Source organism: Lepidochelys olivacea (assembly GCF_965140295.1).
Source record: "Lepidochelys olivacea isolate rLepOli2 genome assembly, chromosome: 6".
NCBI classification, from domain to species: domain Eukaryota; kingdom Metazoa; phylum Chordata; order Testudines; family Cheloniidae; genus Lepidochelys; species Lepidochelys olivacea.
In genome coordinates, this window is record NC_140416.1 from 24,826,178 (window position 1) to 24,849,327 (window position 23,150).

Genomic DNA, 23,150 nt, shown 5'->3' on the forward strand with positions numbered 1-23,150 from the left:
CTCCCCCCCCCCCACGTCACATGACCTGTCTGAAGCGCTCAGCCGTTGGCCGAGGCCCAGTATTGCCTGAACGCCCCACTATCACGTGACGAGGGCGAGCGCCGCCGAGTTCGGAAGTGACGTATCGGCCGGCGGAAATGGGTCCTGCCGGAAGCGAGCCCGCAGTGAGCTTCCTGTTTATGCAGGAGGAGGGGCCGGAGGCGCGCGCTAGGCCGCTCTCTCGTCTGCGCGGCGGCGCCGGTGACGGCGGCCAGTCAGGGGGGCGAGGCTGCCATGGCGCTGTCCGAGAGCCAGCTGAAGAAGATGCTCGCCAAGGTAAGCGGCCGCTCCCGAGACGCTGCCGCCCGGGAAGCGGCCGCTCCACCCCCCTCACACACACACACACCCTGTCGGCTCCGCCACACGCCCGGCATCGGGCGGCCTGGTCTGTTCTGCTCCCCCCGCCCCGCAATATCTCGTAGATCCGCCTGCTTTTCCCGACCCGCCTCCAAGCTGGGGTCCGTCCCCCTCCTGCCTTTTCCCCGGGGGTTCCCGTCCTGGACGCCTCGCTGGGGTGGGGCTGGAGCAGCCAGGCGAGACCCGCCCCCGCCCGTGGGAGGCTATTGTGTAGGGAGCCCTGAGCCGGCGGGCGGTGCACGGACTCCTGCTGGGGGTGGGGGGGCCTCGTCTCCAGGCGCCTGCAGCGAGTCTCCCCCCGCCCCGTGCGGAGAGGCAGCGCTGCGTCTTGCCTCTGCCGCCGCCACTCTACGGTGGGCTAAGGGACCGCATAGGTGTCTCTGGGACAGGAGCCGGCCCTACCTGGTCTTCGCCCCTGGGGCGGGGTGATGCAGGAGTCAGCAGAATTTAGCTGCTTTGGCTGCCTTCTTCCCTCGCCGGTAGCTGGAAAAACCACCCCTTTTGCTTGTGGCTCAGGGAAACCTGATCTCAGAGTTATTGCCAGAAAATAATTATAGGTCCCCGTCGTGCTTCGCTGGCTCTGAGCACTTCAGTTTGACAGCGGTTCGGAAGCTGCCCTCCTGTTAACCTGCTGAACAAGCCATCGGCTTAAACTAGTGCTGAGGAGTCAGGACTCCGTAGTTCTACTAACTTTCTTTGTGATCTTGAGCACATCGGTTTTACATTTGTGCTTCCATTTCCCCATAATGCATTGAAGTGTTTGATTTTGTTCCTTGGCTGAAAGATTTTATATAAATGTAAAGTATTCTAGTAACAAGTCTAGTAAGTGTGGTGGTATCACCATTTCTAAGAGGGCTTTTTAAATAGTGGTTGGGTTCAGCCAAATGGGGTTTAACTATTTTTTTACTGAAGTGCCTAGGAGCCCTACTTGTGAACCTTCATTATGCTAAGCGCTGTACAAATACAAAGAAAAAAGACAGTACTTGCCTTGTGGTTACTTACTGTGTCTCAAATTGGTTTTAAAACCACCACGCTAGGGATCAGCAAGAACCACTTGTACAGCAGATGCTGCCATTACACAAAAAAAGGAACAAAATTGTACTGAGTGGGGTATTTGCATGGCAGTGTTAGCACTTTCCATATTAACATTAAAATACTCACTTATTTCTGTATTACATTGGTTACTGTTGTAGGTTTCCCCTGTACCATTGATATTTAGCAAAAAATAAAACATTTATGTTTAGAAATTGATTTTGCACTTATGATTGAACCAAAAATTAATGGGTTGTAATAGTTGTGCACATCCTTCGGCTGTACAAAATTGAGAAAATAGCGCTAATAAACTTAGCGGTTGTAAATTTTTGGAAACCAGAGACTGCCAGTAATTAACATTCAGAGTATTTTTTTAGATGTGTGAGACAACCTTTATTAATTCTCAGGTAGTAAACCTTTATTTGTGGTCACTTACTAGTCATGGTCAATCAAATTGACAGATGAAAACTCAATCTCTGAGATTGTTTTCCTATGTTAACTTAAAACATTTCAGTGGTCACCTGACAAACACATTAGCAGTCACACAAGGACTTGTTTGGTGCCTTCAGTAACAGTGAAGAAAACGTACTGAAGAGTCTTCAAGAAAAGCTGCTCCACCTAAATGTTGAAGCTGAGGCCCATGCTAAAATCCTACTGAGCTAATCCCTGCCACCAGCTACTGTCATCAGAAAGTTGCACTGTATTGTAATATTTAAAGGCTTTTCATATTGGGTGTACAGTATTGATTACTTCACATTTCAGAGGGGTATGGGCAGGGTTTCATCTTTGAAGTTACGCTTATGAACTTTCTAAAAAATTAGATCTAATTTGACTGTATAAAAAAACAGGAAAGTAATCCGTTTTACTTTCTGAGAAAGAAATTGTGATTGGTGAGGTAGCGAGTTTCTGTTTTTCACTTTGGAGGTCCATGCAGACGATTGGAAGAATGTTAATCAGATCATATTTATATATAAAGAAATTCATCCTGATTTGCTACATATGACCTCAGTGAAAACTGCTGTTCACCTACTAGCAGATGAAAGTAGAGGCTTCTTTAATCTCTCTCCACTTCTTTGAACTTGCTTTCACAGAAAAGAAATTATACTTCTTAAATGTGTGGCTATAAGGAGACTTTTAGGTATTTCTGATGGGAAATATTCAAAAACTGTAACAGTAAATGACTTCTAATTTAAGTGAACGTAAAGAGTTCTGCAAGTATTTACTGCTGTCACTGACTTACTGTGTGAGCTTGGGCAAATCACTTAGGCTCTGTGCCTCTGTTTCCTGATCTATAAAATGGAAGTATTTACTGTTGTTTGTAAAGTGGCTTGAGATCTGTGACTGAAAAAGCATTATATGTAAGAGCTAAATATTTGCTCAGATTAATACATTTAGAAGTCCATAGCTGCTTATTTTCTCACAGGGATTTTGGAGACTCTCTCTGAACCCTTATTCAAACTGACAGTTTATATTTTGAACCATTATTCAAAGGGCATAAAATATTAGATCAAAAACTTTGCTTATTTAATACAAATTGGAGTGAAAAGGAAAATAAAGGGCACAAACATGTTACATAATTGCAGATGTAGCTGAAAGGAGTTATTTGAAATTTGATAGTGTAGTTGAAAATAACTCAAAGTTGGAGAAAGTCCGTCATTTCAGAAATAAGAAAAAATATTCCCTCAAATATCATTCTTCTGTATGCAATATTTTTCAGTCTCTCAGTATTCCATAGTTATCTGAATAATCTTAAAAATCACATGAGAGTGACTGTTGCAGCATTTGCTCTGTTTATAGCAGCATCCGTAGCCAAACTCATTTGCATGTCTATTGAAAGTAAGGGATGATAAATTATTGAACAACCAGGATAATAAAGCAGTCACTGCAACAATATTTTTTTAAATCTAAGGGGGGAAAAATCAAACTATTGCCAAAGCTCGCTTTTCTGTGTGCTTAAAAAAGAAGAAAAATTTCCCCCGAAGTATCTGAAAATGTCAATCCAGAAATTTGAAATTACTATAAAGAGCAATATATATAGGAGTGATGTAACACTCTCTGAATTAAATTATAAATCTTCAATCAGACTTCATAGTTTTAAATCATCGTTCCAAGTCAGCTAAGCTGTGTCATTAAGATGTTTTAGATTTATTCCTGATAATAAATGCTTTCTTCTGTCTCCAGAGAAAAAACTAGGATTGAAATAATACTGTATGCATACAACACTTTTCAGCACTCTGCAAACACAAGTCTCACAACATTCATGTTTATCTGACAAGCATAACTAGGGCTGTCAAGCAATTAAAAAAAGGAATCGTGATTAATTGCACTGCTAAACAATAATAGAATACTATTTATATAAATATTGTTGGATGTTTTCCACATTTTCAAATATGATTTAAATTACCTCAGAGCATACAAAGTGTACAGTGCTTACTTTATGTTTATTTTTATTTTAAATATTTGCACTGTAAAAATAAAATATAGTATTTTTCAATTCACTTCACTTAATACAAGTACTGTAGTGCAATCTCTTTATCATGAAAGTTGAACTTACAAATGTAGAATTACAAAAAATAACTGCATTCAAAAATAAAACAATGTAAAACTTTAGCGCCTGCGAGTCCACTCAGTCCTACTTCTTGTTCAGCCAGTTGTTCAGACAAACAAGTTAGTTTACTTTTGAAGGAAATAATGCTGCCCACTTCTTGTTAACAATGTCACCTGAAAGTGAGAACAGGCATTCACATGGCGCTGTTGTAGCCAGCGTGGCAAGATATTTATGTGCCAGGTACGCTAAAGATTCTTATGTCCCTTCATGCTTCAGCCACCATTCCAGAGGACATGCGTCCATGCTCATGATGGGTTCTGCTTGATAAGGATCCAAAGCAGTGTGGACCAATGCATGTTCTTTTGCATCTTCTGAGTCAGATGCCACCAGCAGAAGGTTGATTTTATTTTTCGTGGTTCGGGTTCTGTAGTTTCCACATCGAAGTGTTGCTCTTTTAAGACTTCTGAAAGCATGCGCCACACCCTGTCCTCATCAGATTTTGGAAGGCACTTCAGATTCTTAAACCTTGAGTCAAGTGCTATAGCTATCTTTAGAAATCTCATCTTGGTACCTTCTTTGTTTTGTCAGATCTTCAGTGAAAATGTTCTTAAAACGAACAACATGCTGGCTCATCATCCGAGACTGCAATAACATGAACTATATGGCAGAATGTCCGTAAAACAGAGCAGGAGACGTACAGTTCTCCCCTGAGAATTTCAGTCACAAGTTTAATTAACACATTATTTTTTTAATGAGCGTCATCAGCGTGGAAGCATGTCCTGTGGAATGGTGGTCAAAGCATGAAGGGGCATACAAATGTTTAGCATATCTGGAATGTAAATACCTTGCAATGCCGGCTACAAAAGTGCTGTGCGAACATCTGTTTTCACTTTCAGGTGACATTGTAAATAAGAAGCGGGCAGCATTGTCTCCCGTAAATGTAAACAAACTGGTTTCTCTTAGCAATTGGCTGAACAAGTAGTAGTAGTGAATGGACTTCACTTTGTTTTTGAGTGTAGTTATGTAACAAAAAAAAATCTACATTTGTAAGTTGCGCTTTCGTGATAAAGAGATTGCACTAAGGTGCTTGTCTGAAGTGAATTGGAAAACACTTTCTTTTGTTAATTTTTACAGTGCAAATTTGTAATAAAAATATAAAGCGAGTACTGTACACTTTTGTATTCTGTTATAATTGAAATCAATATATTTGAAAATGTAGAAAAACATCCAAAATATTTAATAATTTTCAATTGGTTTTCTATTGTTTAACAGTGCAATTAAAACTGCAGTTAATCGTGATTAATTTTTTTGAGTTAATCATGTGAGTTAACAGCAATGTTATATGAACACCAATTACTGTAATTGTTCACATGGAAGAATATTAGAAAAGTAGTGTGTTTTACCTGTCTTGGTGTAGATTAGCAGTTAGAGACGAGACATGATAATATGCCAAGCTAGCTTTCTGCTACCCATGAGCAGATGGTCTGTGGACAGTTGGTGATTCATGAACCCCAGTTTGAGAACCATTGAATTATATGGTAGACTGCCTATTTTTACAGATCTCCATGATATCAGCTTCTCCCTGCTGCTAATGGAGTAGGTCCACACCATACAAAAGGGGTGGGCCATGAGACAACAGTAGCGCTGCTGTTATGCTGAGTTGGTGTGCTCCTGGGGCCTGGGACTACCTGTACCCTTTCCAGGCCCACAACGCTTTGTAGCCATCTCTTCTGTTTGACTTTTTTATGAGGAGAAGACACCCCTGCCTCCGCTCACCATTAGAGTGAGGTCACCCTGTTTCCACATTATTCCCTCTCTAAAGGGGCATTCCTCACCCTGTATTCCTCACAAATGCACTTACACACTTCAAATAAAAATTGAACTTAATCGTAAAAATACTTGCCTCTAGCTCAGTTTGGAACCTTCAGTATAAGCAGCACTCCTGAATCCGTGCACCCTAGCACTGGTTGAAAATCGTGCTCTCACTGGCACAGCCTGAAATGGGATGGGGGTGGCAACATGCATCTTGTGGCTTTTACAGTAGCATTGCTGCCTTCACCACTGTGTCCCTGCACATATGTATGTTATAGCACAGGGGTGGGCAAACTTTTTGGCCTGAGGACCTCATCGAGGTTGCAAAACTATATGGAGGGCTGGGTAAGGAAGGCTGTGCCTCCCCAAACAGTTTGGCCCCCTCCCACTTCCTGCCCTCTGACTGCCCCCATCATAATCCCCAACCCATCCAATCCCCCCTGCTCCATGTCCCCTGACCGCCCCCCCTGGGACCCCACCCCCATCCAACCCCCGCTTCTCCCTGTCCCCTGACTACCCCAACGCCTATCCACCCCACCCCCTGACACTCCCATGCCTATCCAACCACCTCCTGTCCTCTGACTGCCCCCCCCCCCCAGAACCTCTGCCCAATCCAACCCCCTCTGCTCCCTGCCCCCTGGGACTCCAACACCTATCCAACCGCCCCCTGTCCCCTGACTGCCCCCCCAGGACCTTCGCCCCATCCAACTGCTCCCTGTCCCCTGATTGCCCCCTGGAACCCCCCCCTGCCCCCTTACCATGCCAGAACCAGCCACACCACCACGCTGCCTGGCAGGAGTGGTGGGCCCAGGGCGCTGGTGGCACAGTGAGCCGAAGCTGTGGGGGAGGAGCCAGGGGCTTGCCTACCCGGCCGGGAGCTCAGGAGCTGGGCAGGACAGTCCAGCCTGTGGGCCGTAGTTTGCCCACTTCTGTTATAGCAGCGAAGAGCATCTGCTTTCCCAGTAGGAATTATGAATATTGTTACTCTCTACATAAGTTTGTATGTTGAACAAATATTTCACATCACACTGTTGAGCTTCATTTACATATTTTATGAGTTACAAATATTATATAGCTGTGTATCAAAAAAGTTTAAGTACTTGTGGTTTCAGGGTAACTGCATCCTGTATTCCTCTTGCCTGTTTCCTCGAGGGCACCCACTTAATGTTTCCAGCTTCCAAACATGATCTCTCTTGGGTAGGGGCCCTGTTCCCACTCCTGTCTGACTGAGGGTTTTAAGGCTGCACATCTCCCTGCCTTACACTGTGGTATCGCCATAAAGACAGTCCACCTAAAACCCAGTGTCTGTGAATTGCTTTCTCTCCGAGGCCATGAACAGTGTATTGCCAGAAGTTACAAGTTAATACACAGCCATTTTTAAGCAAGCACCTTTAAAATAACAGCACCACAGAGATGATGATGATATAAAAAACAATAAAAGTTACTATACACATGCTAAAAGCTTACCAAAGGTCACCTATCTGTCTTATGGTAACCTAGTAGACCAAAGACACATGGGGATAGGGGAGGGAGTAGCTGAGTGGGGGTGCCGGGGCACATGGGGACAGGGTAGATGTGCCTGACTGAATGAGAGAAGCTATGAGTCAGCCAGGGTCTGCATGGGGAGGCTCCCTAACAATCTTCCCTCTCAAAAAACAAACCAAAAACCCTGTTCCATACTTTTCCCACACCCAACAACCCTCCAAGTTCACACTCAGGCTCCTTCCCAAAAATTATTTCCCTCTTGCTCAGCTCCTCCGTTACCCCTGACTTCCCCAAGCCTTTGCACTGCTTCTGTGCAGTGCAGGAAATACCTTTCTGTGTTGTCGTTTAAATGAATTATTATTCAGAGTTCTATATTAATATTCCTAGTAAGAAATCTATTTGTCAAAAAACATTTCCTGAATTTTTTTGTTGTCTGTATTGTTACAGACATAATTGCTGCTCGGTACTTTGAAATAAATTACCAAAATAATTGAAGCTGGCATAATTACATTGTGTTGTTTTAACAAATAAAATATGCAGAATTTTAAAATATTGTGTACAGAATTTTTCATTTTTTGGCCCAGAATTCCCTCAGGAGTAGCATACAATCCCCCTAGCCCACTGTAATACAAAACATTTAGAACAGTATGGGCCCCAGAGACACTGAATGGGATTGCTATATCCATCATACTTGTTATGCAGGTTGAGAGAGATTTCTTTAAACCTCAAATACCACCAGCCCCAAAGCATTTTTAGCATTTTTTTCCCATTAATTTTCCTTTGCTTTTGTTCTGTTTGGATTTGTACTACAAATAAAAAGGCCTAATGGGAAGAAATGTAAACTTTTGTATGGTTACATCATATCATGGGAAAATAGATTTCATAACTCGCTTGGTCTTTTCCACATCGGACAGCTTTGATTCTACTCTTCTGATTTACAACTAGTCTGAACTTTGACCATAAGATTACATACATGATTTTTGCAAACTAAAAAAATGATATTTGATTTTTTTTAAGGATTTGACTTTTGTAGATAAGTGCTTCACTTAGAGCCTTGCAAATGCAATTTTTGACCAGTTTGCTTGTCTCCAAGGAAAGCAATGCAAGACAGAACTTTATAAAACGTCTGGCTTTGCATCTTAAAGGCTGCCCAAGCATTAAATGCTTTTGTTTTTCAGTATAAGTATAGAGATCTGACGGTGCAGGAAACCACCAGTGTTATTACCCAATACAAAGACCTCAAACCTGTAATGGATGCATATGGTGAGTTTGTGCATAAGAAAATCTTCTACTCTCTTGTTTCTGATTTAAATGTGTAGTGTATTTTCATGGCATTTCCTCAGCTTTAAAGTTTGCAATTAGTAAAATTTAGTTGGCAACTGGTGCCTATATCTGGTAATAAGTATTTATTTTTATTGTTTTATACTCTGTTAAATAGCTTTTTATGAGAGAGGACTGAAACTAGAGTATAGAATTTGAGGTTCTGTTAAATAAATTCTATTGATGGGATCTCATCTTCCTTGGGGAAAAAACATGCAAATAGAGAACACTTATTCAAAAAGAAATGTACATGGGGAATTTTTTCCCCTTCAGTGTTGTCAGTAAGTGCTTTGTTCCTCACAGCTCAGTTTTTGTTTGATCCTGCAGGTTGTACTGTTGCGTATTGCTCAATAGTCAGTCTGTTGCCCTATTGGAATCTATGGGAAGATGGAAAATTCAGCTCCATTGTAGTATAAGATATTCTGATTGTTATATTTATTTATAAAGAACAGTAAATCGACCACCATCCCAAAAGTGTCTTGTTAACAGTGAAGCATCTTGACATTTGTTAGGGTAGGAGTAATGTTCTACATTCATGTGTGTAGGAAAGCAGTTTCAGAGTTTTTGTAATGCGCATTATAAATATTTTTTAATTGCTTAACCTATCAGTGGTTTAACTGCTGTCACCTTAACCTTTGTTTTGTTTTGTTTGTTTTTTAAATTGTAGCAATAAATGGCCATGTATTAAGTGTGGGAGAGTTCCAGAGAGCACTTTAGGAACTAGTTTTATGTTTGGATTTAGTTAACTTCTTTCCCAAGATCCAAATGAGGGTGTAAACGGATTCACAGATAACTCTAATTTGGGAGAAATATTCAGAGAGACCTAGAGCAATTAAAAACAGGTAGAAAATAACTGAGTTTTAAATTGAAAAAAATGCAAACCAACAGCTGGGGAGAAGTAATCTAAAACATTTACCTTGAGAGAGAACCTGAAATAACCCTGAAAGAGACTGAAAGGAGAATAGTGGACAGAACTCTAGACATGATTTTGTGTTGTGATATGGTGTTCAAAATGTCAATTCCATTTTGAGCTGCAAATGGAAAGGCTTATATTCTGCAGCATAAATGTACTTGTTCCTTTCTAAACTGCTCTGGTGAGACTGCACCTGTGAAATTTCTTGTGTTCAATTCTAAACACCACTTTACCAGTAAGCTAATTCACACTGGAGAGATTCATTTTTGATAACATATAAAGGGTGAAGACACAGTGTAGCCAAGGCTTCTGTCTACGTTGAGAGTTAAGGCTAAATTATGTGGTAGCAACCCAAGAATTACTCAGTACTGCTTTGCCCAATACCTCTCTCCATGCTCCCTCCTCTATATAAGTGGTATAGTATCCCTTGTTGGTTGTATAGCACTTTAAATGTATGCTGTCCCCATATTTTCAGTCTGCTGCAGGTTTACATATTGAAAAAGTATATGTGTATTGTAGAAGTTTTCAGGGGGAAAGCTTGGGACGGAGGCATTTGTCACTTTGGGCACATGGGAAGGCATGCGAGCCAATTTCGTTTTTTGGCAGTCAAGGCACAGTTGAAGCTTTTGACTGTGGGGGAAGACGCATCTCCCTCCACACCTTTTGGGCAGGCGTGAAAGTGACTTTAAATTTGAAAGAGGGAGGAGGGGCTGAATTCCTCACTCCCGAGGAAACCTGGACACCAGCTAACTGTTCCGCTGTTTTTGCTCCTCTTCACCATGCCAATATCAGCCACTATGTCCAACCATGATTAAGTACATTAGCTTGATATTTCTGTTAACTATTTCACTGTGGGTAATTTTAACAGTGTTAACATATTAGGTATCCTCAGTGTGCTTCAGATTTACCACCCTACTGAGATACATAAGCAGTTTGTCTTTCAGAACTGTTGTTTCAGGATGCATACAACAGTGCATTGAATTTGCATTCAGTTCATATTTTGAAGGGCACCTTTGCAACTATAAGAACTAGTGTGGGTTTTTTTTCCCTCAAATGAGAGTTTAGATTCAGAACAGGGTTATGTGGTAATTTATGTGGCTGCATCGTTACATGGGGCTTTGAGTATAGGAGACAGTCCTACGTTTGTAGGGAAAAGAGATCTAATTTTCTAATCTGTCTTCCCCATCTCTAAGAATACTTTATTTTTAGGTGTTAATCAGCTGTGGATAAATACTTACCAATTTATAGTTATGTAATCTTCAAGAAAGAGACACTCTTTAAGAACAGCATAAATATTTGTCTAGGTCACACAGGCTGAAAAAAGTTTAGGTAATTTGAACACAAAGCTAACTCAGCAAAAATTATTTAATACTGTGTATTGTCTTTCAGTTTTTAATGATGGCTCGTCCAGGGACCTGATGAGCCTCACTGGAACCATTCCTGTGCCTTATAGAGGTATACATCATATCTTTCCTTTGTTTTCAAATCATTTGGAAGATTTCAGCTTGTAGATTGTTCAGTTTTAATAATCACTATTCTCTTTAAAAAAAACTTGACTATGTTATATAACATTTTAAAAGATTTGTTTGTTCTGCTGTGTTATGGAATTCCAACATAGCGTACAAGCTGTATTTGTCTCGTGGCTGTTTGATTATTCCAGGCAGCCTCTACCTATCTGATAGTGTTGGATGCAGCATCTTTATTTCACAGTAGTGCTATTGTCAATACTTGACAACATTTTTATTTTTAAAAAAGTTTTTTGCTTTTCAGACCTGTCAGCCAACTGAGGGGGAGGACTGCAAACAACTCACAAGTGGGACTAAGGATAATTGAGAGATAGGGACTCTGTGTTTCATGTTGCGGGGGGAGGAGGGGCATTTGTGTAAAACACCTTATTAGTGGTAAATTATAGTCATGGAGTTCATGGCTAAACCAGGAGCTCTTCATTAAGTATGTATTTGGTGAAGTTCAGTTTACTCTAGAAACCTATACTTCAGTGTGATTCAAATGTTGGTTCATGCATTAATTTTGTGATCTCAAGATAATGGTATAATCTAGTCATGGGTAATGAATAGTAGTTTATTTTAAAAATCTCAGATCAGAATGAGTTGAGGAGGAAGAATAAATTCAGACCTTTTTTAACTTTTCTTTAGGTAACACATACAATATCCCAATATGTCTGTGGCTACTGGATACCTACCCTTTCAATCCCCCAATCTGTTTTGTTAAACCAACTAGTTCAATGACCATTAAAACTGGGAAGCATGTTGACGCAAATGGAAAGATATATCTTCCTTATCTGCATGAGTGGAAACATGTAAGTATAATTAGTCTGAAATCCTTCAAACTGATTACTCTTGAATTCCATTAGATTATTATATCAAGTTTCTTAACTAATTCTGGTCATTTTGGCTTTGAGCAATAAAACAGTGGTGATCTTTTCATCAAACACCACATTACCAGAAAGATAATTGACACTGGATGGACATTGGATTGGGACTTTTAATCAAAAACTGTTGTCTGAATGTCACTTTTACTGCCTTAAATTAATAAATTCAGTATATCACTTTCACTGTTGGCCAGCTAGCTATGCCTAATGACAACTCTTCTGGCTAGTGAAGGAGCACAGCATTGGTGGTTTCAAAAGGGGAATTCATGTAAGCTTCCTTTCCTGACAGGTTTGATTGGATATAGGTCCTTAAGAGAGCAGTAGGGAGAGTGTAGTTATTGAAAGCAATTTAGGGATTTTCAGGGATGTCCCTGGGACAAAATTATAGTACTGTGACAAACTTAAGGTGAAACTATGAAGATGAACTGTTTGTAGAAGAGTTGAAATTTTTAAACCTTAGCAAAACCTACTGAAAGGATGATAAAAAATGGCACTTGAAACGGCTTTGTTTCTGTAACTTGTTTATATTCTGAACTCTCTTTCAGAGAGCACTCACTGTTTTATAGACATGGCTTGAAAAGCAAAGAGTGTATTTTCATGTTGAAAGTTTTAATTTAAGAAACAGCAGCAAAGGCACTCTGGGAACTTCCTTCTTTATGTGTAAAAAGGAGGGCAAAATTTAGCATATCCTCATATCTCTGCTCGTTCCTCTGATACCTCTTGTGAGTATTTGTCCCTCTCTGCTATTTAGTATTCTACCCCCATTAGGGAGAACACTTCACTTAATATTGAAACTTTTAGCTGGTCTCTCTGTTCTATAATGTGAATAAACACTGCTTTTTATACTGCCATTGAAACAATAAGGGCAAGCATACTTTTAGGAATAAGATACAATTTTACCTCCAAATCACATTATGGTAACTCTGGATTTGAAGTTTGCCTGACACTGAGCTGTAAATGGAATGTAATTGATCATCTTTTTATACTATTTGCAGTGAAAATCAGGCTGTTGAGTACAGGACACAAGAGTGATCTTTATTGGCCTCATTAATGACCTGCAACAATCTAACTATTGTGCTGTGTGTCAAACTGAGGAAAGCCTGCACCGTATGTGGGTTGGAACCATTAGAATGTTTAGTCTTCTGTACTTAATTTTCATGACTCAGTGTTGGTTAGGTCTTTAAAATAACTAAACTTTTATGGTAGTTTTAGTCCTTCTTCAGTTGCAGTACTGTAATTCACATGGAACCGTGCATTGTCCAGAGTGTAGCTCTGTATCAGCACTATTCCAGCTGTTTGTTCCCTCTTGATTATTTAACATCATGCTAGTCGCACAAGCTGACTAAGTTGGAATCTACTAGGTTGGGTCTATAAATAGGAGGAGAGAAAATATTCAGCTGACCAGTGGTATGTGATGAGATGGTACTAAGTCATTATTGTTAGCAGTCAACTATCAAAGTCAGCTGTCTTTAGTACAAAAAAAAAAAAATCAACAGCTTTTGATCTGCTTTCCCTCATAGCCCCAGTCAGACTTGATAGGATTGATTCAAATTATGATCGTGGTGTTCGGAGAGGAACCTCCAGTCTTTTCTCGGCCTACCATTTCAACATCCTTCCAACCATACCAAGCAACAGGACCACCAAATAGTAAGTGATGTGCAGACACATTTTAAAGTATTTTCAGTTCATTATCAAGCATTTTGGCTACCCTGTGCAATATTTTGACAAATGATTTATTGTACTCTATAGTGTTGAAAACTGATGGCCCAGTTTCTGTAGTACTTGTAGCTTTTTGAATTATGCCATAATACCATTTGGCTTTTGGCTCTCATAATATTTTAATAGAAGGAAATGTATTATCATATTAAACTATTAAGTTTGACTGCTGATTGCCATCCCTAGACATTGCCAGAATTCATTCTTATCATATACTGACTTCCTCTGATAACCTTATTTGTGCCTTACTCATTTTATGTCTTGAAAATTGAAATTCTTTTTGTTAGAATTTTTCTAAAATCTTTTTCTCCAGGATCCAGGACAACAGTACCTGTGTCCTTTCTCTATTTGTTGGCTTCTTAATCATTGGTTAATCAAATTCAGAATTGCCTTGTAGGTTTTTAGACTATTGATTTTCCTCTTCAATTTTGAGTTCTTTTCCTTTCACATACCAATTTTTTTTCCTTTTGCAACCTCCTTTTAAGCTCTTACCTTAAGCACTGTCTATACAAAAATAAAAAAAAAGGCTTTCTAAAGTGTTTTGTTACATTTTGTCAGAAGGATGATCATGTTCATAGGTCTGATGTAGTGGGCTGTAGGGAGGTTGTGCAGAACTTTGTGTGACCAGAGGAGGAAAGGGATGTGCAGGTTATCTGGGAGAGATTATTGTTAGGGTATGGGGTCTGTTTCTACCATCAACCTCCAGTACTCCACCAGCCTCTATGGTTGCTTGCTTGCAGGTCCTCTGCGGTGGGCCCTTGTGTGAAGAACCTTCTGGTTCACCAAACTGGGACTCTTAGTTGGTCAACCAGGGAGTTCACCAGCTTGGACTATTGTCAGATAAGCAAAGAAAGCATGGAGCTACATTCCTCACAGCCTCTAAGGAACCAGCTCCGCTCCACACCTAACTGGGGAACTGGTAGTTGAAGCACTGCCAGGAGGAAGTACAGTGATCAGGTCCTTTCCGCTTGCAGCTGCCCCAACCAACAAACCATCTGCAGTTTAACAGGTCATATTCCTGGTTTGTGGGACCAGGCTTGCTGTGAACATAACTGGGGAAGGACATTTCTAGTGCAGAGGGAATAAAATAGGAGCATTACAGATGGGGTGGGGGTAGTGACAGCATTTCAGGATAGCCCCATGTGGCAATTAGCCTTGCTCTAAATGCCTTCCCTGTCCCAGCCTGCTCAAAGGAAACCCAATTCCCTCCTCACCATGCCCTAGGAAAAGTGTTCTTCTCCAGCAGCTGGTTGGTGTTGTTAGAGAGAGGGGATGTTACAGTGGCTAGGACATTAGCTTGGAAATTGAACCCAGGTCTCCCTGCTCTGTGAGACTTCCTGTGTGACCTTGAGCAAGTCACTTAGTCTCTCTCTGCCTGTGTCCCATCTCTAATGTGAGGATAATAGCAGTTCCTTACTTCACAGGGGTGGTGCTAAGATAAATACCTTAAAGACTGTCAGGCACTCAGGATACTATGGTAATGGGGTCATATAAGTATTTTAAGGTTAACAGTATCTGCCTGCAAAGCATCCACTCTCTCAAAGACCATGATCTTCACCAGAAAGGGTAGCTGCTTCAGGGACCAAACTTCTACTGGACCAGCTTCATCTGCTGTTCTGCTGTGCTCCACTCCTTGCCATTTCCCATCATCTACCCCCTACCTGCTGCCTCCTACAGGAGAAAGGAAGAGACTGACACTGCCGGTTTCGGATTGGAGGTAGAAGCTCCAACCCTGAATCAGCTTCTCTCCCTTTTTGACAAGGTTCAAATCAGCAGAGATCATAGTCTCCATTGTTGTTGGACTGCTGCTGTAAAAGGCCCGTGGTAGGGGCATGAAAGGGGAGCAGTTGGGAGTATGTTGTTGGGGCAGTATTTTGAGATTGTTTAATGGAGGAAGGGTGCCTTTTCACAGACCTGCCCTCGTGTGCTTGGCCTTCACTTGGCCACTCATGCCTCCGGTAACGTCCTTTTCCCCTTGCCATCCCACTTAGACTACCTTTCCCTCATTGGCACCATCGTCTGAAAAATTAAAATGTATAAACTTTTGTTAACATAAGGTTGCTGGCACTCGGCAGTGTTTTGCGCTGCTTATACCCTTCCTGGGTGCAAGAGATTAATTCCCCAAACTCTCATTCTGCATTTCTTGATTTTCCAACATTTGAATTTCGGGAATTAAGTTTTCATGTTTAGATAGGATCTAGGTAGCACAGGTCATTGCTGAGCTCTACCCCTGTGGAGACAATTATCATAGGACATTAAAATTATTCATATTGTCATTCTGATTGCAAGGGGCCTAATTATCTTATCACCAGTTGCATGTACAACTCTCACTTGCTTCAGTGGGAGTTATGCCCGTGCAACTGACAGAAAGTCATACTGGAAATTATCCCTTTGTGCCATCAACTTAATGAAGGAATGTGAATGTATAGATGAGCTCCCCTAGCTTGAAGTGAGAGTTATTATAGCACTACTAAGATTAGGAGACTCTTTGAAAGTACTGCATTTGGGGGACCTGAATTCCTTGGCAGTTTCTCTTCTGTGGGTACGTCTGTTCCAGATCTGACACAAGTAGCAGGGAAGATATTAATGAAATTAGATGAATTAATGAACTGATTTCTCCGTTCTTTATCTCATTCCATCCCAACTGTATCTCTTGCTCTGAATCTTTCCTCAGCTTCACGACTTAGCAACAATGCAGGTCTGAGTTTATGATTTAGCTTCAGTAGGACATCCCCCGATGCAGTTAAAAACAGAATGTTTCTCTTAAACGTAACTTGACAATAGATATTTTAACGCACAGTTAAAGGTGCGTTCTCAAGTGTGAATAAGTGAAGCTATGTTGATTCAAGAGCATATTTTTAATGTTTTATTGTATTCATAGTGTCTGACTTCGACAGGAATAGACTTTATCAATGGTAAAAATACTCCAAAAATGCAAACTGTAACACATTCAGTTTTGATTTTTGCATAAATATAAAATTTCAGTAAAGGTGTTTGAGATAAGAGTCGAGAATACAGTATATTGACTTCTTTCCTGTTTCTCCATGCCTTAAATCAGACACTGCTAGATCTGTTAAGACATTAGAAATCTGCTTTCAAGATGGCATAAATCAGTCATTCCCCACACCCCCTTCCCATCCTTCCTTCTGCAAAAGTTTTGAGGTTTTTTTAGCTGAGAGATTGGATTTCTCCTAGGTCAGTTGGCAGCATTACTCTGACCTGTAGTAAAAATGTTCAATAACTCGGCAAAGAGCATGAACTATTTTAATTTTTAACAGTAGATGTCAGTGCAAGTGTAGAGTTACTGAGGAGTACGAACTATACTGTGCTTAAAGGGGCAACTGAAAGTCAAATTTCGCTGAAAACTTTGTACCTGTTATATTTGCAAATAATACCTCAGGCTACTATAATTTAATAAATTAGCAAAATGTATTTTTCAGGTTTGTTTTTTGTGTGCTTTTAACAGCCACTTTGTTATCGTCTGTTTCACTGGGGCAGCCAGTCAGTTTCTCACCAGGGGATTGTGAGAAACTTCATAAAACTTTTTAAAAATCTGGACATGTTATTTGAAAGGTGCTGTTTCAGCACCAGAGTTTTTGAAAATGGACAATTTCAAAGCGTTTAGGTTGGCAATGCGCTTCTAATCTTGTGTTATTTAGTAGTAAGCTATTTAGTGCAATGATTCTGAAGGTTCTCAGGATCAAACAATGAGAAGTGCATCATTTCATAACATAAATAGTTGCTTAACTTGCAATCATGTAATGATTATTAGGAAAGGAAAGTACTAGGTATAGCTAAAATGAACAGGTTGGAACTAAAATAGACATTTTTATCTATTATGTTATCTGTTTGTCACTAGTGAAATATGAGTACAAATAACAGACTACAAATTTTCATAACTCATCTCGGAAGCATAACATCATTTTCCTTAGACCACTGTTGATTCCCACTTGGTGAAATGAGGTGAAAACAAATGACACACCTTATGCAGTGTTTTTCAATTTCTTTATGGCATAGTTGGATGAATTTGAAAATAGGGATTTATAATGAAAATGGTGGCTGACAGAATTTATGATAGTAGCAAAGGCTACAGAATAATTCTGTGCTGAAGGTTTTCTCAGTACTAAAGAGGTGTCTGCAGAATTAAAATAGTAGTGGTGCAAGATCATCCCTAATCTAAAGAGAAAAGTGTATTTGGGTCTCTTAATGCCTAATTGTATGAATATAATTACTAGAGGGAGCCTGTCTGGAGACCATCTGAAGGCACAAACTATTTATCATCCGTATAATAGCTCATATTATAAGTAGACTTGTAGAAATGAGTCAATGATTTTTTTTAAACAAATACAGTATAAGAATGTGCTTAAATTGGTTTATATCCTAATTTGCAGTGTTGGAGTTTTGTATAAGCAAAAAAGCACAGGGATGAGTATTTACCTGGTTAGTATTAAATCAAATTATGACTAAACGATGGAAAGAAAAATGGTTCCTCAGGTTTCATTGACTGAGGAGAGTTGTATATGACTGCCTCTAGATTCTGCCACCACAGCTTTGAACATCAGCTAAAGGAAATTGCCGCAGTGGTATGTGAGACTGTGTTTTCAGGCCTCCCAGCCCCTGCTGATTCTGAGAGGGTTCCCCCCAGCAGCAGGTTGTATTGCCACTAGATAACCTGACCAGGCTTTGTTTTATTAAATAATGAATTTGCATAAAATTTTCTGGCTTTTTTCAATGAATTGTTTTAAGCCATGATCTATAAATGTTGAATAAACATAAAAAAAATTGTCACATTTTTTTCTTTGTTACTGACATTTGATTCTGTCATTGTACTGTGTTCATGGATGAACAGTGTATTGAAATATCTCTCATCATAGCATAAATATGTCTACCTCATTTAACAAAATCTTGAAAAGTAAAACTGTACAAAATTGTTATTTTGTTTAGCATCCTACATGCCAGGCATGCCAAGTGGAATCTCTCCCTATCCACCAGGACACCCTCCTAACCCAAGGTAAGTTATGCTTTAAATCCAGTCACTGAAGAGGATCTGCTGTGATAGTGCTGCTTCTGAGAATCCCACACCCCGTTTGTATCTTCTTTTGATGGAGGTTGAGTTCTTGGATTTATTTTTAAATTATTATGGTAGTGAATTATTCAAAAGTCGAGGATTCAGTTCTTGTCAATAGCAGAGGGAAAGTTTGAATAGGGCTAAGCCCTTTAGTGCTAATTGATGCCAATATACAATTGTTGGATTTTGGTTAGAAAAATTTGCTTACTGTAAAGTGTTCCTTGCTGGATTATTGCTCCTCTTGTTACACTATATAAAAGATCAGTTTTTATGGGGTAGGTCCCCCTATTTCTTTTTAAAAGTATTGTCCAATTTCAATTCATGCAATTGACTGCTGAAGTAAGAAATCATTTTTTGTTTAAACCTTTCTTCTAGGCAAATATAGAACACCCTTTGTTCCCTTCCCCTCAATCCACAAACACTATAAAATCAAAATGAGCCATGAATAACATTGCTCCAAATAAGAAATAACTGTAATGTTTTAATGACTCTTAAGTGTTGGACGAAAAATTAGTTTACACATCAATTCAGTCTTCTGAATATGTGGTAACCAGTCAAATTCCAATTTTCAAGTAAGTCTATTTAACATCACCTTTGTCATAATCTATACTCTAAAAGTTCTGCTATCAGAGGTCTTTGGCTATCTTATGGTGCGTTTTTCTTGTTATATTGCTGCCCAGTATAAGTAAACTTGATACCAGAGGGATTTGGTTACTGAATTTTAAAAGAAAATTGAAGTGATTACTTCTGTTAACCTAAAGAGTAAATATTAAGCTAGTTAATGTATGTGTTAAAATAGTTTTAAAAATTCATTGTAAGAAATATGTCAGTGTTTCTATATGTCCCAAATTGAGAATGGCGCTGGTGTTAATAAACTTAATGTAGAAAGTCAAGTTTGACCCAGTAAATGCATTTCAGTATTATGAGGGTATGACACAGACAGGAGGCTTTCATAGTTGTTGTAAAGTCCATTTGATTGTTTGAAATTTGTAATCTAATACTTAAATATTTGATAAACAATAAACAGTCTAGCCTTACAATTTTGAAAGTCTCCTGCTTATCTCATAATTTCATATGCAGGGTTGTGCCTTCTGTATCCCAAACTGTCACAGAATGGAACTTTCTTTTTGTTAATTATTCATTGTTACGCAACACATTTTAAAATATTTAAATATTTTAATTAAATGCAGGGATTAGGAAATAGTTTATTGTATTGATATAAAATCTACACTTTGGGTATGATCCAAAGCCTATTGAAGTAAATTTGAGACTCACTTTGACTTCAAAGGGCTTTCATTCACTCCCTTTTGGAGCATGGGGTGGCACTGAATGTAAACCTTTTGGTAAGTATGCCATGCAGTCATGTATCTTGCATCTGTTTGGGCTGGAATCCTTGGTTATTTTTATTATTGCTATGCTTGTCTAGTATAGAATTGCTGTATGAACAAAATTGTGCTTCGGAGAGTAGGGTCTTGTTAGGAGGAGCGGCAGACATGTCACTGCTTCTGGCAGACTTGCATTTATTTTTCTGAATGATACAATGCTCTTCTCCCGTGAGCACTTCATGCATATTAAAAAGACCTAAAAGATAATACAGTCTCAAAAAATAAATGTGCTAAATTCCTCTTGTAATACATCATCATGAAGATCTTTTGTGCCTCTTTTTATTAAGTTTTCATTTATTACTCAGTTTTAAAAATCCCTCTTGGTCAACAGCCATAAATTATCATATTTTGGGGAAATAGAGTCTAATACTATTTTTTAAATTATAATTAAAAGACTATTTACGACAAGGAAGTGATAGGTACAGATCAGTAAGGCCTAATCCTGGCAGTTAGTGCATAAGATTTACACTTCCCATGATGGTAGTTAGTTTCAATTTTGAGGATAAATGAAGACAGATTAAATGTCATCTGCCCAAACTGTCAACTGCCTTGATGAATGAATTTGTTGTTAATATCTGTGTATTTATTCTCTCCCTCTCCTTCCACAAAAATTCTTAATGGTACTGTGACAGAAGACTTTTTACCTTACTCTAATATTTTTATTACATGATGATAAATAAACTTTTAACACTTGCTTTTTACACAACAAAAAACAAAATAAAAAGTTAGTTTAACAGCTGTACAACAGTTACTTACTATCATTGTGCCAATCAACACTCTAATACAATTTAGTATGTAAATACTTTCTCTTTAAATATTTATGGTTCCAAGTGGTTCTTCGGGATGGTAAAATAAATTAATCAAATTGAAGGAAACTTGAAACATTCAGAACATTTGACCTGCAAATAACTTGTCAGAGACAAAAGTATAATGATATCATTTTAAATTATACAAGAAATTGTGAAAAACATCTTTAAGCTATATTAGTAGCGTATCCTGTGAAGAAGAAGAAGAAAGTAAAGTCTTTACTGGCCTGTAGTTTGAAGCAGTTTATTACCTTTACTTGTAAAAGTGGCTTATTATATTTGAAAAGGAAACTTGCTCTTTCTTTTAGTATGATAACTTTGTAAAAAGTTTTGGAATCAAAAGTTTAGCACTGGAAAACTTAATGTAAAGTTGATGTACGTGGATGTTCTGCAATTTCTTGCATAACGTTAATATAACTTTCTTTACCAAGTGGCTACCCGGGCTACCCTTATCCACCTGGTGGTCCGTTTCCAGCGACAACAAGTGGTCAGCACTACACTTCTCAGCCTCCTGTGACTACTGTTGGTGAGTAACTTTGAAAGTATCTCTCTTTCTGAGTTCTAGAGAAAGCGAAGGTGCCAGACGTAAGTAGACCGGGGGGGGGAAATATCACATTTATGAAACACAGACATAAATTGCATTGTACTTGTATGGTAGTTAAAAACCTGAACTTTTAAGCAGAGATACCATTTAACATGTATTGAAAAATATCCATTGTGTTTTGTTTCCTCCAGTCAGGAACTTGGTAAATTGTCTTCCTTCTATCCATAGTCTCTGATTTGTGGACTTTCTGAAGCACAATGCATATAACCACCCTACATTTTTCTTTCCCCATTTGGTAAATTGTGACATTTTTATTGCACGTGCACTGCTCTGTGTATTTGTTTGTTTGTTTTAAAAAACTGTTGTCCTTATTTTAGTTATCTGTTGGATTCATTTGATTTGATCCAAGAGAACCATCTAGTAAGTGGAGATACAGAGCTATAACTCTAGTTTGATAGCAGTTCCTTCAAGACATTGTGTGTGAAGTAGCAATCACTTGTAATATGTTTACAGCCTTTGTCTCCTGCAAAATAAGTACCATAAGTAAAAACAAGAAAACACAAACAAGTTTTAAGTGTATATGTGCTCTTTCTTATTTAGAAATGCAGTATCTTTTATTATATCCCTTGTATATTAATTATGTATTGGGCAAACAAAATTATATCTTGAAACTGGTTTGAATGAGGTACCTGAGGAAAATGTAAATCTAATCTGACAACTCAGGGTAAGCAGTTGACTTTATTTTCTTGCAACACAAGATGTATATTTGTTTGCACTGTAAAATCTTTTGTGGTCTTCACTTTGTTTTGGGAACTATGAGTCATGGTGAAGGATTGGGACTGTGGTGTTTTTGAGTCCTACTTCTTGAGAATCAGCAGTGCTATCTTGGGAGGAGGGGGGCATATTTCATTTAAATGGAGGGCTCAAACTGTATCTCTTTCCGAAGGCACCATATGCCAATCTACGTCCTTGTTGCAGTATTGCTGGCCTCTGAAGTGGCTATAGCAATTGCCACTTTAAATGCCAGACTGTATTGGCAGCACCAAAAGCACTCACTTTGGTTACCAGGAGACTCAGAAACTATGGGATGATGTGGCAACTGAAGATAATGCAGTCCACCAGCCAAATGAATGAAGAGAGAGATGGGAGTTGGGTTGATATGTACAAGTCGGCATTTTAGGGGTTTAATGCACGGGCTATTTGATCGTCTTTTCTTGCACTGAACCTTTTGAGCAGCAGTACCCAGGAGGCTGGCTCTTATGCTTATATGTTTGTACTTCCTCAGCTGTCTGGACTACTATTCTTTGAAAAGCTGGGTGACTTCCAGTATTTGATATTAGTCTCATAGATTAGCAAGAGGGGATGAGTTGCATGAAAAAGACAGCCGTCTAATAGGAGTGGTCTCCTTACATCTGTTGTTTTGGGACCCCTGTTAGTTGTGGGGAAAGTTTGCAACAGTATTCCCAAAATAACAATGAAGCTAGCATTTATTCTGATGGTTGGGGTGGAGGGTGTTTTGGGGTTGAGTAAGTCTGTGAAGTTCTCAAGCTCTGGCAAGACCTAGTGCAGTGGTTCTCAAACTTTTTTTTTTCGCAGACCACTTGAAAATTGCTGAGGGTCTCGGCGGACCACTTAATGATCTTTCCAAATGTTGTTTGTACCATTAACTAACTATTGTAAAGCGCTTTGGATAAAAGTGCTATATTAAAAAAAACTTAATTATTAACTTTTTTTGT

General features: G+C 39.2%; 1 protein-coding gene across 2 annotated transcripts in view; it reads left to right on the plus strand.

Moving 5' to 3' along the window:
* Positions 1-147: 147 nt before the first annotated feature.
* Positions 148-23,150, plus strand: part of TSG101 (tumor susceptibility 101) — a 47,103-nt gene continuing 24,100 nt past the window's right edge. The window contains exons 1-7 of one of the 2 annotated variants that reach the window (XM_084631087.1): positions 148-315; positions 8,452-8,536; positions 10,896-10,961; positions 11,660-11,823; positions 13,416-13,542; positions 18,556-18,622; positions 21,302-21,396. In XM_084631087.1, coding sequence (XP_084487213.1) covers positions 274-315; positions 8,452-8,536; positions 10,896-10,961; positions 11,660-11,823; positions 13,416-13,542; positions 18,556-18,622; positions 21,302-21,396 — 646 coding nt within the window. In that variant the 5' untranslated portion in view covers positions 148-273. The remainder of the gene's footprint in view (positions 316-8,451; positions 8,537-10,895; positions 10,962-11,659; positions 11,824-13,415; positions 13,543-18,555; positions 18,623-21,301; positions 21,397-23,150) is intronic. The other variant, XM_084631088.1, reaches the window with a different exon arrangement.